Below are 12,070 nucleotides of genomic sequence, written 5' to 3'. Positions count from 1 at the left end.
CTTCCCATAGAAGATCACCCCAAGTACATAATAAAAATGTGGAATCCTCCAAAAAGCGGCAAGTGCAGTGGAAAACTTGTTTGCAAGTAGGCCTGCAATGAAATGTAGGACCCTCTTTTTCTTGTATTACAGCAGTCTTCCTCAGATACTCCTGCTATCATCTTGCATTCACAAAGGCTCACTTTAATGTGCGACCTTTGACAGTTTTATGGCTCATTTATTAAAAAATCCAATGGTTGGAAAATTATCAGATTTTGTAATATCAAAGCTGATATATAAAGGGGTTACTTAATCATACAATGTTTCAGAAAATACATTTTTAGATGTAGCATATAGCACCATTAAAGCCCGATTTAATGTTTGGTGGTGCGAGCACTCCATCATAAAGGCGACTGAGTACCCTCACGCCAAACTGAAGGTGTGCCTGCCTCATTTACAGTCGGGTGGACCTTCAGTATATCGACGGTGGAGATTGCTCAGTCTCCGCTGCCGACATACACCTCCAATGGCGCTACAGAGTAAAAGCTGTCAGAGGTTTTGGCATTGGGCCCCAGCCCTATTTAGGGTAGGTGATCAAATTACAAGTTTTCCTGTCTGTCACTGCCAAATAAAATCTGGAGGTAAGGGCCATTGAAAACTGCAAAATAACCACCTCGCCAAGGGAGAAAACTCCCATGGTGAGAGGGTTATTGCATTTTTTATTTTCAAAAACAGAATTCTGCTTTGGGATTTGTTTTTGAAAATTAAAAAAACATGGAAAGCTTGCTGTATGGATCTATCATTTTGACAGAGCGGTCTGTCAAAAGTTCAATGCAGTGGCAGAAACCGCCGTGACCGCAGTTCCTGCCAATGCTAGAGATGTCTGCGGGGCAGGCAGACATCTCTAAATTTCTCCCTGACCGAGTTAACCCCCTTCTGCCGAGCTCCTAATCAGGCCTTAGTTTGAGAAAGATGTTAAAAGAGACCACGATTTTTATTGCTTTGTAAATTATTGGACAGAGACACTAACTGAAAGCGAGACTGCCTGAGCTGGCATACATAGTGGCAGGTTATTGTTTGAGTTTCCAAACCTCACTCACCTAATTTTACTTTGTCACAATAACGTCATAATAGTCAAGATTTCTACTTCCAGATCGACTGAAACCATGTGGTACAGTGACTAAGCAACGTCTATGAAAAATTTTAGAGACAACAAATCCAAAATGATACCTTCTGTGTGTGACAAAAACATTGTTGACATGCCCAAGCCCATCACAGCCAGGTAGAGGGCAATGCGGTAGTTCTTGCTTGTTCAGTTTCCAGGTGAGGGGAGACGCATTCAAGGAGCTCTCCTTCTGTCTCTTGGCAGCCAGAGGACAACCAGAAGCACTGCGGTGGGTTGTGTATTTACCTGAAATGTGACCCTGGCCGTCACACCCAGTAACAGGGCATCTGTGAGAAGAGCAAACCAAGAAAATACTGATGTTAATTGAAATGTGGGATAAGAAAAATGTATTTTTTCCAAATGCTGTCCATAATTATTATTATTATTATAGGTGATTTGTAAAGTGCATGGCTACCAGGGAAGGTTTCCCAGCGCGAGCCTCCTCACCAAACCAAGGACGGTCAAACAGTCCCATTACCAATCACAGAGGAGGAAACAGCCAGGTTTTAAGCTGCTTCCGAAAAACTGTGAGCGATTTTCAGTCTCTCAGTAAATGTGGCAGATCAATCCAGAGCTTAGGACCAAGAAGCACAAATGACCGCCACCCTGGCGAGACTTCCTAATCCTAGGAACCATTGCCAGACCCTGATGGCTAAATCGGAGAGCGCGATTTGGAAACTTCCCAGACACCAACGGTCTCTGATACATTGGCCCATAATTGCTCCAATTAACATTTAAACCACTAATGAAGAGCTTGTATAGCACTCAGTTTGTCTATATGGCTTATCAACGTTAAAATTAAATATAAAGCAAGTTTAAAACCAGGAAGGAGAGAAACAAACTTGGGCCTACTTAATCAACATAGTTTAATTAAATAGGGATTTTTGGGGAAGTGCAGTACTATAATATTTGCCAACAAAATATTGACTTGGCATTTTACTACTTAGGAATTTAGTATGTACAAACGTTTTAAAGAGTTAAGAGAAAAGGTTCAATCAGTCCTATTTTTCAAACCATACTCTGTTGTTGAATCCAGAATGAAAGGGTTCTTAATGACAGTGCTCACAATACTACATGCACAGAGCACAGGTTACTAATGACAATGAAGGTAATGTGATCTAGTAGTCAATACGAGTCCAAAAGGATATAAATCCTTTCACACCGGGGCACACATTTATGGGATTTTGGTGCAGGGCAGCGCAGCATGTCACCTTGCTTTGCTGCCCTATGCCAAAGTGAAAGGGCTGGAATGCACTGTATATATGCAATACTGTGGATTCCTATTCTTTCTTCCTGCGCGGGTGCTGTTTCGCTAATGGTGCCTCCGTTGCCTGCAGGATTGTTGTTATGCAGGATGGGGCACCTTCTTGCACAGAAACAATCCTAACAGGTGTTTTCCACACAGAGAAAGAAGAAAAATGAGAAGAAATAAAGATATTTCTCCTTATTACGCCTCACCTCATGAGGCGTAAGGATTTGGTGCTTCCCCAGGTTAACATGATTTTGTGAATCTGGGGCAGCGTCAAAATCCATGGGTGTTGCATGGAAACACCCACCACAACGACCATTGAATGCCTCCCAAGCACAGAGTAAGGCGATGCAGCGATTTTCCCCGTACTCAAGATTTATTAGGTCACTCAAAGCCACAAAGTGTGGTTTCAAGAATCAAATTCAGAGCTCTGCATCACACAGGTACCACTTTACATGCTGCAAAAGTTACTCAAGGCTCTCATAAATGGAAAGATGGGAGGCAGAGCTAGCTTATGAAACAAAATGGCAATGCCTTAAGCAAGCTCCTGTGGTCTCCATCAAACTCCTTCAATGATGCTTGCCATCCAGGAGAGTGAACCTGAGAAATAGTCCCTGTACACCTAGCTTTGTAGAACCCAGGTGTCCAGGTCATGGCTTTAACTGGGTTGGCTTGCAGCTACACTTAGGTGGATGCTAGTGTCTGCTATGCTCCATGGACCTGCTGGGAGTGAGCTGCTCTGAATGCTTGGTGCAGGCATGTGGTGCCGTGCACCCTGCTGATCCTTGCGATGGTCACCAGGGAGACCTGCAAAGGTACAACAGTAATCTTGGACAGAGGGGGCTCCTAATTGAAGTTGTAAAGGGTGGCGTTTGGCAGCAGTGCTCTGGTGGTGGCAGCTTGGCTGGCAGAGCCCATCAGGAAGGATTGTGCATTGGTGAGGGCTGTTGCGCATGGCTCACCGAGGCCAGGTGGCTTTGGAGCTGGGATGTGCAGCCGGCTTGTGGCATCCGACATCAATAATAAATCTAAATAACCATGATTACTGACCTCAGAGGTGGATTTGTATGCAGCTGTGCCTGCTGCTTGGCACCTGCAACACAGCTGCAAACTGTAAAGCCTAGAGCAGATGACAATATATGCACATGGCACCATAGACTACTGCACGTGTGACATATACCATATTGTCCATAACTCCTTTGACTGCTGTATTGACACTTTACATCACATATTGGATCGAGGAACTCACTACAGATTGGATCACATGCAGAAATTACACTCAAACTGCCTGATCAGCGTGGGTGAGACTGATAGACAAATCACATTTACTTTGGAATCTAAAGGCAGGCATGGGGCTCGTAAAGAGAAATGGTTGACAGAGGGAAAACTGAAACAGACACTGAGGAGCAATCTCTGGAGCAAGATGTAAAAGGTATATTGTACAATAGTGGATACCCCACCCCACTATGTGGGGAGCCTTTAAATCTGTTACCAGGGGGAGTGTGCACAGCGAAACAGGCCGGCATAGTCAAACCCAGAGATGTGATGTGAACATGCTAGAAAACAAGCCCAAAGATTTGGAGCATAAAATGACTATGGCAAATAACAACGTTATGCGAAATGAGCTAAATCTAATATTGTTGTCATACTGAGATGCTGCTGATTGGGAAGCTATGTGATAAACCAGGGCTAGGTGTTATGGAGAGGGTGAATGTCAGAGCAACACACTACCCAGGCCCTTAACACATCATTTCAAGAAAACATCATATTGCCTTTAATAGCCGAGGACGAAGAGCACAGACTAACCTCATTGAAAAATTAAACGCATTCACTGGATATTATACACACTTATACAAATCGCAAACATACTTCAAACATGTTCAAATTCCAGAATATCAGAACGATGCAGCCATAGCCTGGTTAGAGCAAATTAACAGACAGCCTTTAAAGAACAGATATCAAACGAGGAAATGGACAATGCCATCAAGGGTATGGCAAACGGTAAAACGCCTGGATCAGATTAAGTCACCCCAGAGTCCTTTAAGGCATACAAAGACCGGCTGCAAGTACACAGTGAAGTCTTTCTAATGGGTAGACTCCCATTATCCACCAGTGAAGCCATCATGATCAGGCTATTGAAACCAGGTAAGGACCCCTTAAGGGACCGATTTAGAGTAGGTGGATAGGTTACTTTGTCACAAACGGGATGGATATCCTGACCGCCATATTACAAGTACGATTGGATATAATGCACTTGTAATATAGTGGACAGGATATCCATCACATTTGTGACACAGTAACCTGTCTGCCAAACTCTATCAGGCCCTAAGTCAGACCGAATAGTAAAATTCTTGCTAGAGTAATTGGCAATAGATTGTTGCTGGTCAGTAAAGGTCGTGTTCTATCAAATCAGATAGCATTCATACCCACTAGATCTACCACCCTAACAATTTGCATGTTATTGGCTATAATGTGTCAAATAAAACCAGAATTTCCAGTGATTTTTTTTTTTAGAGTCCGAAAAGGCATTTGATTCATTGGAATGGTCCTTCATGATTATGGTCCTCCAAAGGATGGTACTGGGTGCACACATGCTTAAGTTAATACCCTGTTATATGCATACCTAACAGCATGCATGAAAAAGTAATTCTTGTTGCAAGCTATTGGCCAGTTCTTGACTCACAAATTAGGGTGTTATTGATTTTAAAGCAGAAATGTTTGGCTTTGAACCTCTTCCACTATAGGAATCAAGGTGGCAGCTTCGGGATGATCCCTGGACCACTGCCTGCTTTCACTGAAGTTTTTCACAATGGAAACACTTTACTTTTTAAAGCAGCCTCGTTTCCTTCAAGAAACTTGGGGTGTTTTTAAAAACAATTTAGAAATAGTTTCACAGGGATTGTGGTCTGTTGTCCCATGCAGGCCACCATCCCTATGAAGGTAGCCAGAGAGGGTAACAATTTATGATCTCAATATTAATTAGACAGGTTGTTTTGCTATCACCTTCAATTCCTTTTTTAGCAAACTGACTCTTAGGTCAGTTGACAAACTAAATTACAGGTTGAAAAAGCTGGTATGCTAATTTGCACCCACTTTTTGCCACAGGTAGAATAGTACATCTGGGCCCTGCTTCTGATTATACATTTCTGGGTCATCGCATGCATTATTCTGAAGAAATATCACAATAATAGAAAAGGGATACCCTTCGCATATTTGCCAAATTCAATATTGCAAACAATAACACATGGTAACACAGAGCATTGCGAACAATGAGAATCCCACCTTTGATCTTGTCTTTTAATGAAGAAGTACTTCATTATAACCAGATCAGTCAGAGGTGACAACACTTGTATCTCTAAATACAGAGCATCTTTTTTCAAAGATCATTAAACTGAGCAAATTATTATGTTTGTTGCACTAAAAAAGGAACGACGTGGTAATCAGACCCCCTAAGGATCCTACACTAGTGATCAAAGATTCATCTTGTTGCTTATTCCATTGAAGGGATGCAGTAGCATACATTTGCTGGATAAAGTTGGAATGAAAAAGCTCCAGTCCTTTAGAGGAACAAGAGAGGGAAGTATCAAGTGGGGGATATTGCTGGGACAAACTTATATATCACAAGTTGACTGCTAATTCATCTCCCTAAACAGCTAGTTGTGGTTTCAGTATCGAAAATGCAGCTACGGTGATCAGCACTGATATCAAGTTAAAAAGGTTTACCTTCATTCAGTGCTGTTTGAGTAGAGCCAGGCTTTGTTAAAGAGAAGATTAAAGCTGGGATTCTCTTTGCTTTTAATGCTTCAAATTACCTATTGGTGCCATTTTTACTATCTCTGTAGCGGATTTGCAATGGTTAGCCATTTCTCCCTTTTGTGGGCCTGGTCCCGTGTGATGAAGTAATGGTGGTACCATTGTGTCACATTTCTCAGTACCATGCAAAATTCTTTGCGACAACACTTTATTGTGTAAGGTGACAGATTGGGCAAATAACACATACTCCACGACTTTCAGGTGGAGAATGTACCATGATATGAGCACAATTTGGTGACTACTGACCTTAAATATATGTGTAATCAGAGATAGCGATGAGAAACCTTGGAATCAGTAACATGTTTTTAGAAGTATGCTTCTGAATAATGTTGTGTCAATAGTAATTCCAATTATCCCTCTATAGTTTTGGGAAGGATTTACTTCTAAACATATTTTAAGGCTACTGTACATAAAAGACTAACATTTTCAAAAATGATATTCTAAATGTACCAACCCTACCAGAAGCAATTGGGGAAGTCAAAGTGGAGCATTTCTACTTCAGGTGTAGTGAATGGAGTGAAGGACCATGTAAGACATCCCTCTACCAAGTCTTTGCGCTACTGTAGAATACACAGAGCTATTGTTGTGCAAAAGAAGTCCAAATATTTACAAAGCTGCCCAAGCCTTTCGTCCCTCTGAAAAATATGGAAAGACTCCACACTAAGTTTGGACAGTAATATGTGTTTACACCTATATCTTTGCAATATGTTAAATTGAAGAACAATAAGAGCAAAACATAAATATTGTTATTGTTTTTTATTATTTTTACACTTTTCTGGAGAAAGAACCTGAGCAAAAGAGTGTCACAGCATTGCACAAGAGTATGACGCTGTTAGAAGTGGAGAGTCGGAGTGAGTATTTAAAGTTAGTTTAGCGGAGTCTGGTCTATGGAAATTACCTTCTACGATGATAGTACCTGACACAGAGAGAGCTGGAAGGTGATCCACTTTTATTTTTTGATAGTGTGTAGTTAATTTTGGGAAGTGGCCAGGGAGAGAATGGTGTTTTGATTAGAAGGAGGCAGTGTAGTGAAGTATCCTCGCATGAGGGTCAATTCTCAGTGTCTTAGAGGCCATCCGATGGGGGTCAGTTTATGCGCTCTTATTATGCTGTGCTCTTGTGAGACCAAAAGGCAGGATTGCAGGTGAATTCACAGAAGGTAGCTCTGTGGGGCAACATTTTCTGCAGGAGGGTCTGGGGATAGCGTTAACAAGGGTTGTTGGTACTATTGAGGTTGTTGCCAGTGGGGTGGTCATGGTTGGTAGGAAGTTCAGTATGACTTGTGAAGATACTAGCTTCATTTTTGGTAATCCAGCGAGGGGTGAGTTGATAGTGTAACTCACTGCTGGTAATATGGGTAACTGTGACCTCAGTGTGGCTTGCATCATTGCTAAGTCTCGAATTTAAGAACAGGTCTAGGATGTGGTCTTCTGTAAGTTATGCATGGACTGTGTTGCCACTGTGAGATGACCAGCAGCTCATTGGCAACGGTAGGGCTCCCTGAAGCATAATTAGACACATAATGAACTCGATGGACATTGCATTTTCATGTCACTATGATACCCGCTTTCACAGTGAGAAAAAACTGATGGGAATTAAGTCAAACATTTTCGTTTTTACTGATACGTAGGTTAAATACTTTTTATAGCCATTTTACAGTGCTGGCACTATTTTGATGCTATAGTTCACTTTTATTTCACAATTGTATACCGTAGTCTCTTTAAAGCTAATCATTCAACATGTGCTCGCACTGAACTAAAGACTTTCTTTCATCTTTCTTTTTACCAGAACAGAATCAAATGAAAAGCACGTCATCACGGCTCATTCATCCGCCCTCTTCCTGCTTCCGCTCTCGTTCATGCCCGCCATGCTCGATGGCCATTCATCCGTTCTGTCCAAAAGCGTGTGCTCCCCCGCTATATCTCTCCACTTTAGTCCACAAAAACCTCCAATGCAGGCTGAGAGCCGCAGCTTTATTAGGAAGCCTACGACCTCAGTATGAAACCGAGAACAAGGAGTGGAGGGTGAGTAAAAGAGGTGGTGTAGACTTTCGTTCCCAATTTAATGGGGTACAAATATAATTGTAAATAGCAGCTGAATCAGGGTTCCTTGGACTTACTTAAGATCAGGGTCTTCTTTTTCTTCCTTGGTTGGGGTCATTTTGGCACCACCTTTCCGGGCAAGAGGGCAGCCTGACAAGCTGGAAGGGGTACACAAAACACGTATACATTCAAACTGGCTCTTTCAGTGCCGTTAAAAGCCACACGTTCAATCTGGTTCCCATATGTAGCTCATGTTTCCTGAAAACCTGGGCATTTCATGTCCTTTTATCCCCTCCCTCCCTTTATTCATGTGTTTCCTCTCTCGACATTAAGTTGGTTCCTGAAGCAACGCCAGACTGCCACACCCCAGGCCTCCCTCCATTTTACATGAGGCTGACACGCAGAGCGTTTCTATGACATACGAGAGTGTGGTAATCCTACCTTCTGTGTGAAGCATAGTTTCCAGTCACGTGACCAGAGCCGTCACAGCCAGGTGTTGGGCACCTAAAACATACAAAAAATAAATAAAGATATTACTTATTTTTTTTTTTAAACACTGAATAAACAAGTCGTTCTGTTGTTTTTCCTCAAGCAAACAAAGCCTTCTGAGCCAGGGTGGAAAAAGTGCACGAGGAATGACTCGGTGGGAAATAGAACTGGCAGAAAAGCAAAACCACTCCTGTGCTAAGCGAAAATACTTTAACGTGTCACAAAAAAGAATACATAGATATGCAAATAATTTGAAGCCTATTCCTCAGGCTTAAAAGAATAGGATTTGGAGACGGCCCGGGGCCTTTTACAAAACTTAGATGCACCCTAGAACGTGAAATGGGGCCTTAAAAGTTGTTTCTTTTATACAGCGCCGCACGGGCTGGTTTCGAAAATACAGTACTATTTCATCAAATTTTGAACAGTAAGCGTTCTCCAATCCAAATGCTGTTTTATGAAATGGGGAAGGAAAGATTTTATTGCACGAAATTCTAAGTAATGTTGCTAACAATAAGATGCAGAGCTCATGAAGTCATCAGGAGCGATTAGGGATGCAAAGTCCTTTAACTCCCCCCGCCTTAAGCTTTTCGCCCATGACGAAATGTGTTCCCTGCTGAACATAAGCGTGGCCTTATTATTTCTGATTCTATTCTGCTTGATGGGCAAAGCAGTTTATTGCAATAGAGCAAATTGTCAGAAACTCGCGAGAGTCACAACCTGGTTAAGAAATATAAAAGTCTGAATCCTGGCAAGGACGCCTCTGCCTTCTAGTTTTCCTTGGCGATTATATTAAGTATCATTACACTGAGTAATAGTAACACTTGGGTGCAGCAACTCGAAACTGGAGAAATGCTATGTAAAAACACTTTTACTATTTAACGTTTTCAAGTACAAGTTTCAGAGCTTTTTCCTTTTTCCTATTAAAAAAAGACAATGTCTAGATTTGGTACTACGAGGCTCCTCTGGCATAAAAAATTGGAGGTGATAAAAAGCTAATAAATGAATTCAGTATTTTATTATTTATTTGCTAAAGAAACGGATCTTGACTTTCTACATATGAGCAACAGGCGCCCTCATGGATGGGAAGAATGCCATCTCGTTTACTGGTGAACGGCTGTAGAAGGAACAAATCCTAAAGTGCAGTAGGATAGGTTAATATGAGGTAAAATAATAAAGATACAGGGGCATATTATCAAGAGAAGTATCGCCGCTTTTTCGGCACATATCGCCGAAAAAGCGTCGATTTTTCTATCGCACTATTAACAAGGACTCGCTAACAAGCATTAGCGCTTGTTACCTTGAGTTAGCAGCCGTTTTTTTTGCCACTTTGCATGTCAGCGATATTTATCGCTAATGACATGCACAGTGGCCGTTCCTCACTGAAACTACATGGAAACAGTTCGCAAACATAACTACCCTCTATTATCAATGCAGCCCCGGACCCTAAAAAACAGTCGCGCTAACCGCGGTTAGCGCTGGAATTTGACACCTGATAAAAACTTGACTTAACCATCTTGTCAATGGGAGGTGGATTGTTAGGTTAAGTCCACACTTGCCTATTAGCAAGTTTTTCATTAGCACAGTCAAATTATCGCTGGATTTCTCACGCTATTGCTGGTTCTCACTGCTATCGCTGGATTTTACATCGCCTCTGAGCAAAGCGTTGCTAATACGCTGCTAACAAGGCGATGTAATCCAGCGATAGACGACGATACAAAAATACGTGCTATAAGCGATTTGCGATAATTATCGCACAGTGTTGATAATATGCCCCACATAGAGAGCCACCAATGTTATGCTTAACAGCTTTGTGCAAGTATGTACACAGACAAAGGGTGGCTGGAATATTGATAAGGAGAATATGCAACTGGTCTTTCGCTTTATTTCGACATCTCGAAGCTGCCAACAGTGAATTTAGGCTCAATGGATCATTTTCACATCAGTAGTAGGGTGTTCTAGCGACAGGCCTGGTGAAAAGATGGAATCCACATGCAGACTCTCATTCTATTGGTATATGCAGGGCTACTGGAATTATGCGGCAGAGGAACACCAAATTATCTGTCAGGGTTGACTAAATAATGTGGCAAGAAAAGAAAAATTATGCAGCATAATGTGGCACATCTTTTGATAGAATTACTTTATTTTGTAATTTTTATTCATGGTAAAACTGTCTGGGAAAAGGTTTCACCTCATTAGTATCAGTTTAACAACCATATACAGAAACGTGCAACTGAAAGATTACCAGTTACCTTTTGCCATTAGCCATCCACTGCGTGCATGCCATGATTTTAGTAAATTTGAATCCGCTTGAGCTAGGAACTATTTTACTCGTTAAAATATGCAGATTATGCCGAAGATGGTGGAATATGTGGAAATTGCGGCAAATCTATAACTATGCGAAAAAAGAAGCAGCTGCAGAATCACATAATTCCAGTGGCCCTCGAATACCTTTTCTCTTTAGCGAAGACTGGTATCAAAAGCTGTTCTTTGATCTTCACTGATATGCTTCTGAAAAGGTGAGATTCTGGACAATTTTCAGAGGAAGAAGATGCCGGAAGTGAACGAATATTGTGACAGATGATTTCATCTTTGGGTGTAGTGGATCATTTTCATCTGTTTTGTTTGTAAGAAACAGACATTGCTGGAACATACTTTGCAGCGTACACAGTAACATAGTAGCTGATGTTTCTTGCTAGGCACACTCGTCAGCCTTGATTTAAAAAAGTGTTAGTCTCAGCACTTAGAAGCAAACACCTATGCGTATCAGTGATTTAATATGTTTACCTAATTTGTACAAGTGACAGATCTACATTTGTTTCACATGAAATATATTGGCCCATCTGAGGACGTTTAGCCAGTTATACACCATTTGTATTTGTAGGTCTCTGTTTCAGTTTTCTACAAATAACATCCCTACCATCTAGTTCATCTCGGAGTAAGTTCAGGAATGTGGGGAAGTGTTTGAAAGGCATTACAAATGTGAGTGTAAACTTAAACATATGTATCTCTTTAACACAAGTAGTCCAGCTCTTTCTTCCACCTTGTCTTTGCAGGGACAACCTAACAATAACAAAGATGAGATTGTTGGTGTGCCAAGTACTTTGTTTGCCAGAGAATTGTTTAAGCGAATGAGCTTGTAGGAAGGTGAGGCAAGATACAATATGGATACATGCAGGAAGACATACCTTGGAATCCCAAAGATTGTAGTGATGCCATACTAATGGCTGATTGTGTGCTATACAAGGTGCTTATTAACAATAACAATGACCAGTGTATCACAGTTGCAATAAAGGTGGAATGTCCAGACAGAGGTGTTGTTTTGTTATGTTATGT

The 12,070-nt window shown here is 41.4% G+C and overlaps 1 protein-coding gene across 3 annotated transcripts in view; it reads right to left on the bottom strand.

The window, feature by feature from the left end:
* Positions 1-12,070, bottom strand: part of ST18 (ST18 C2H2C-type zinc finger transcription factor) — a 388,994-nt gene that overhangs the window by 21,581 nt on the left and 355,343 nt on the right. For all 3 annotated transcript variants that reach the window (XM_085605637.1, XM_085605639.1, XM_085605638.1), the window contains 3 exons: positions 8,690-8,752; positions 8,326-8,406; positions 1,210-1,431 (listed from right to left, as the gene is read on the bottom strand). In XM_085605637.1, the coding sequence (XP_085461763.1) occupies positions 1,210-1,431; positions 8,326-8,406; positions 8,690-8,752 (366 nt within the window). The remainder of the gene's footprint in view (positions 1-1,209; positions 1,432-8,325; positions 8,407-8,689; positions 8,753-12,070) is intronic.

This window comes from Triturus cristatus, chromosome 5_1 (assembly GCF_964204655.1).
Source record: "Triturus cristatus chromosome 5_1, aTriCri1.1, whole genome shotgun sequence".
NCBI classification, from domain to species: Eukaryota; Metazoa; Chordata; class Amphibia; order Caudata; family Salamandridae; genus Triturus; species Triturus cristatus.
The sequence above is the reverse complement of the archived record's forward strand: the minus strand, read 5'-3'. Positions and strand labels throughout refer to the sequence as shown.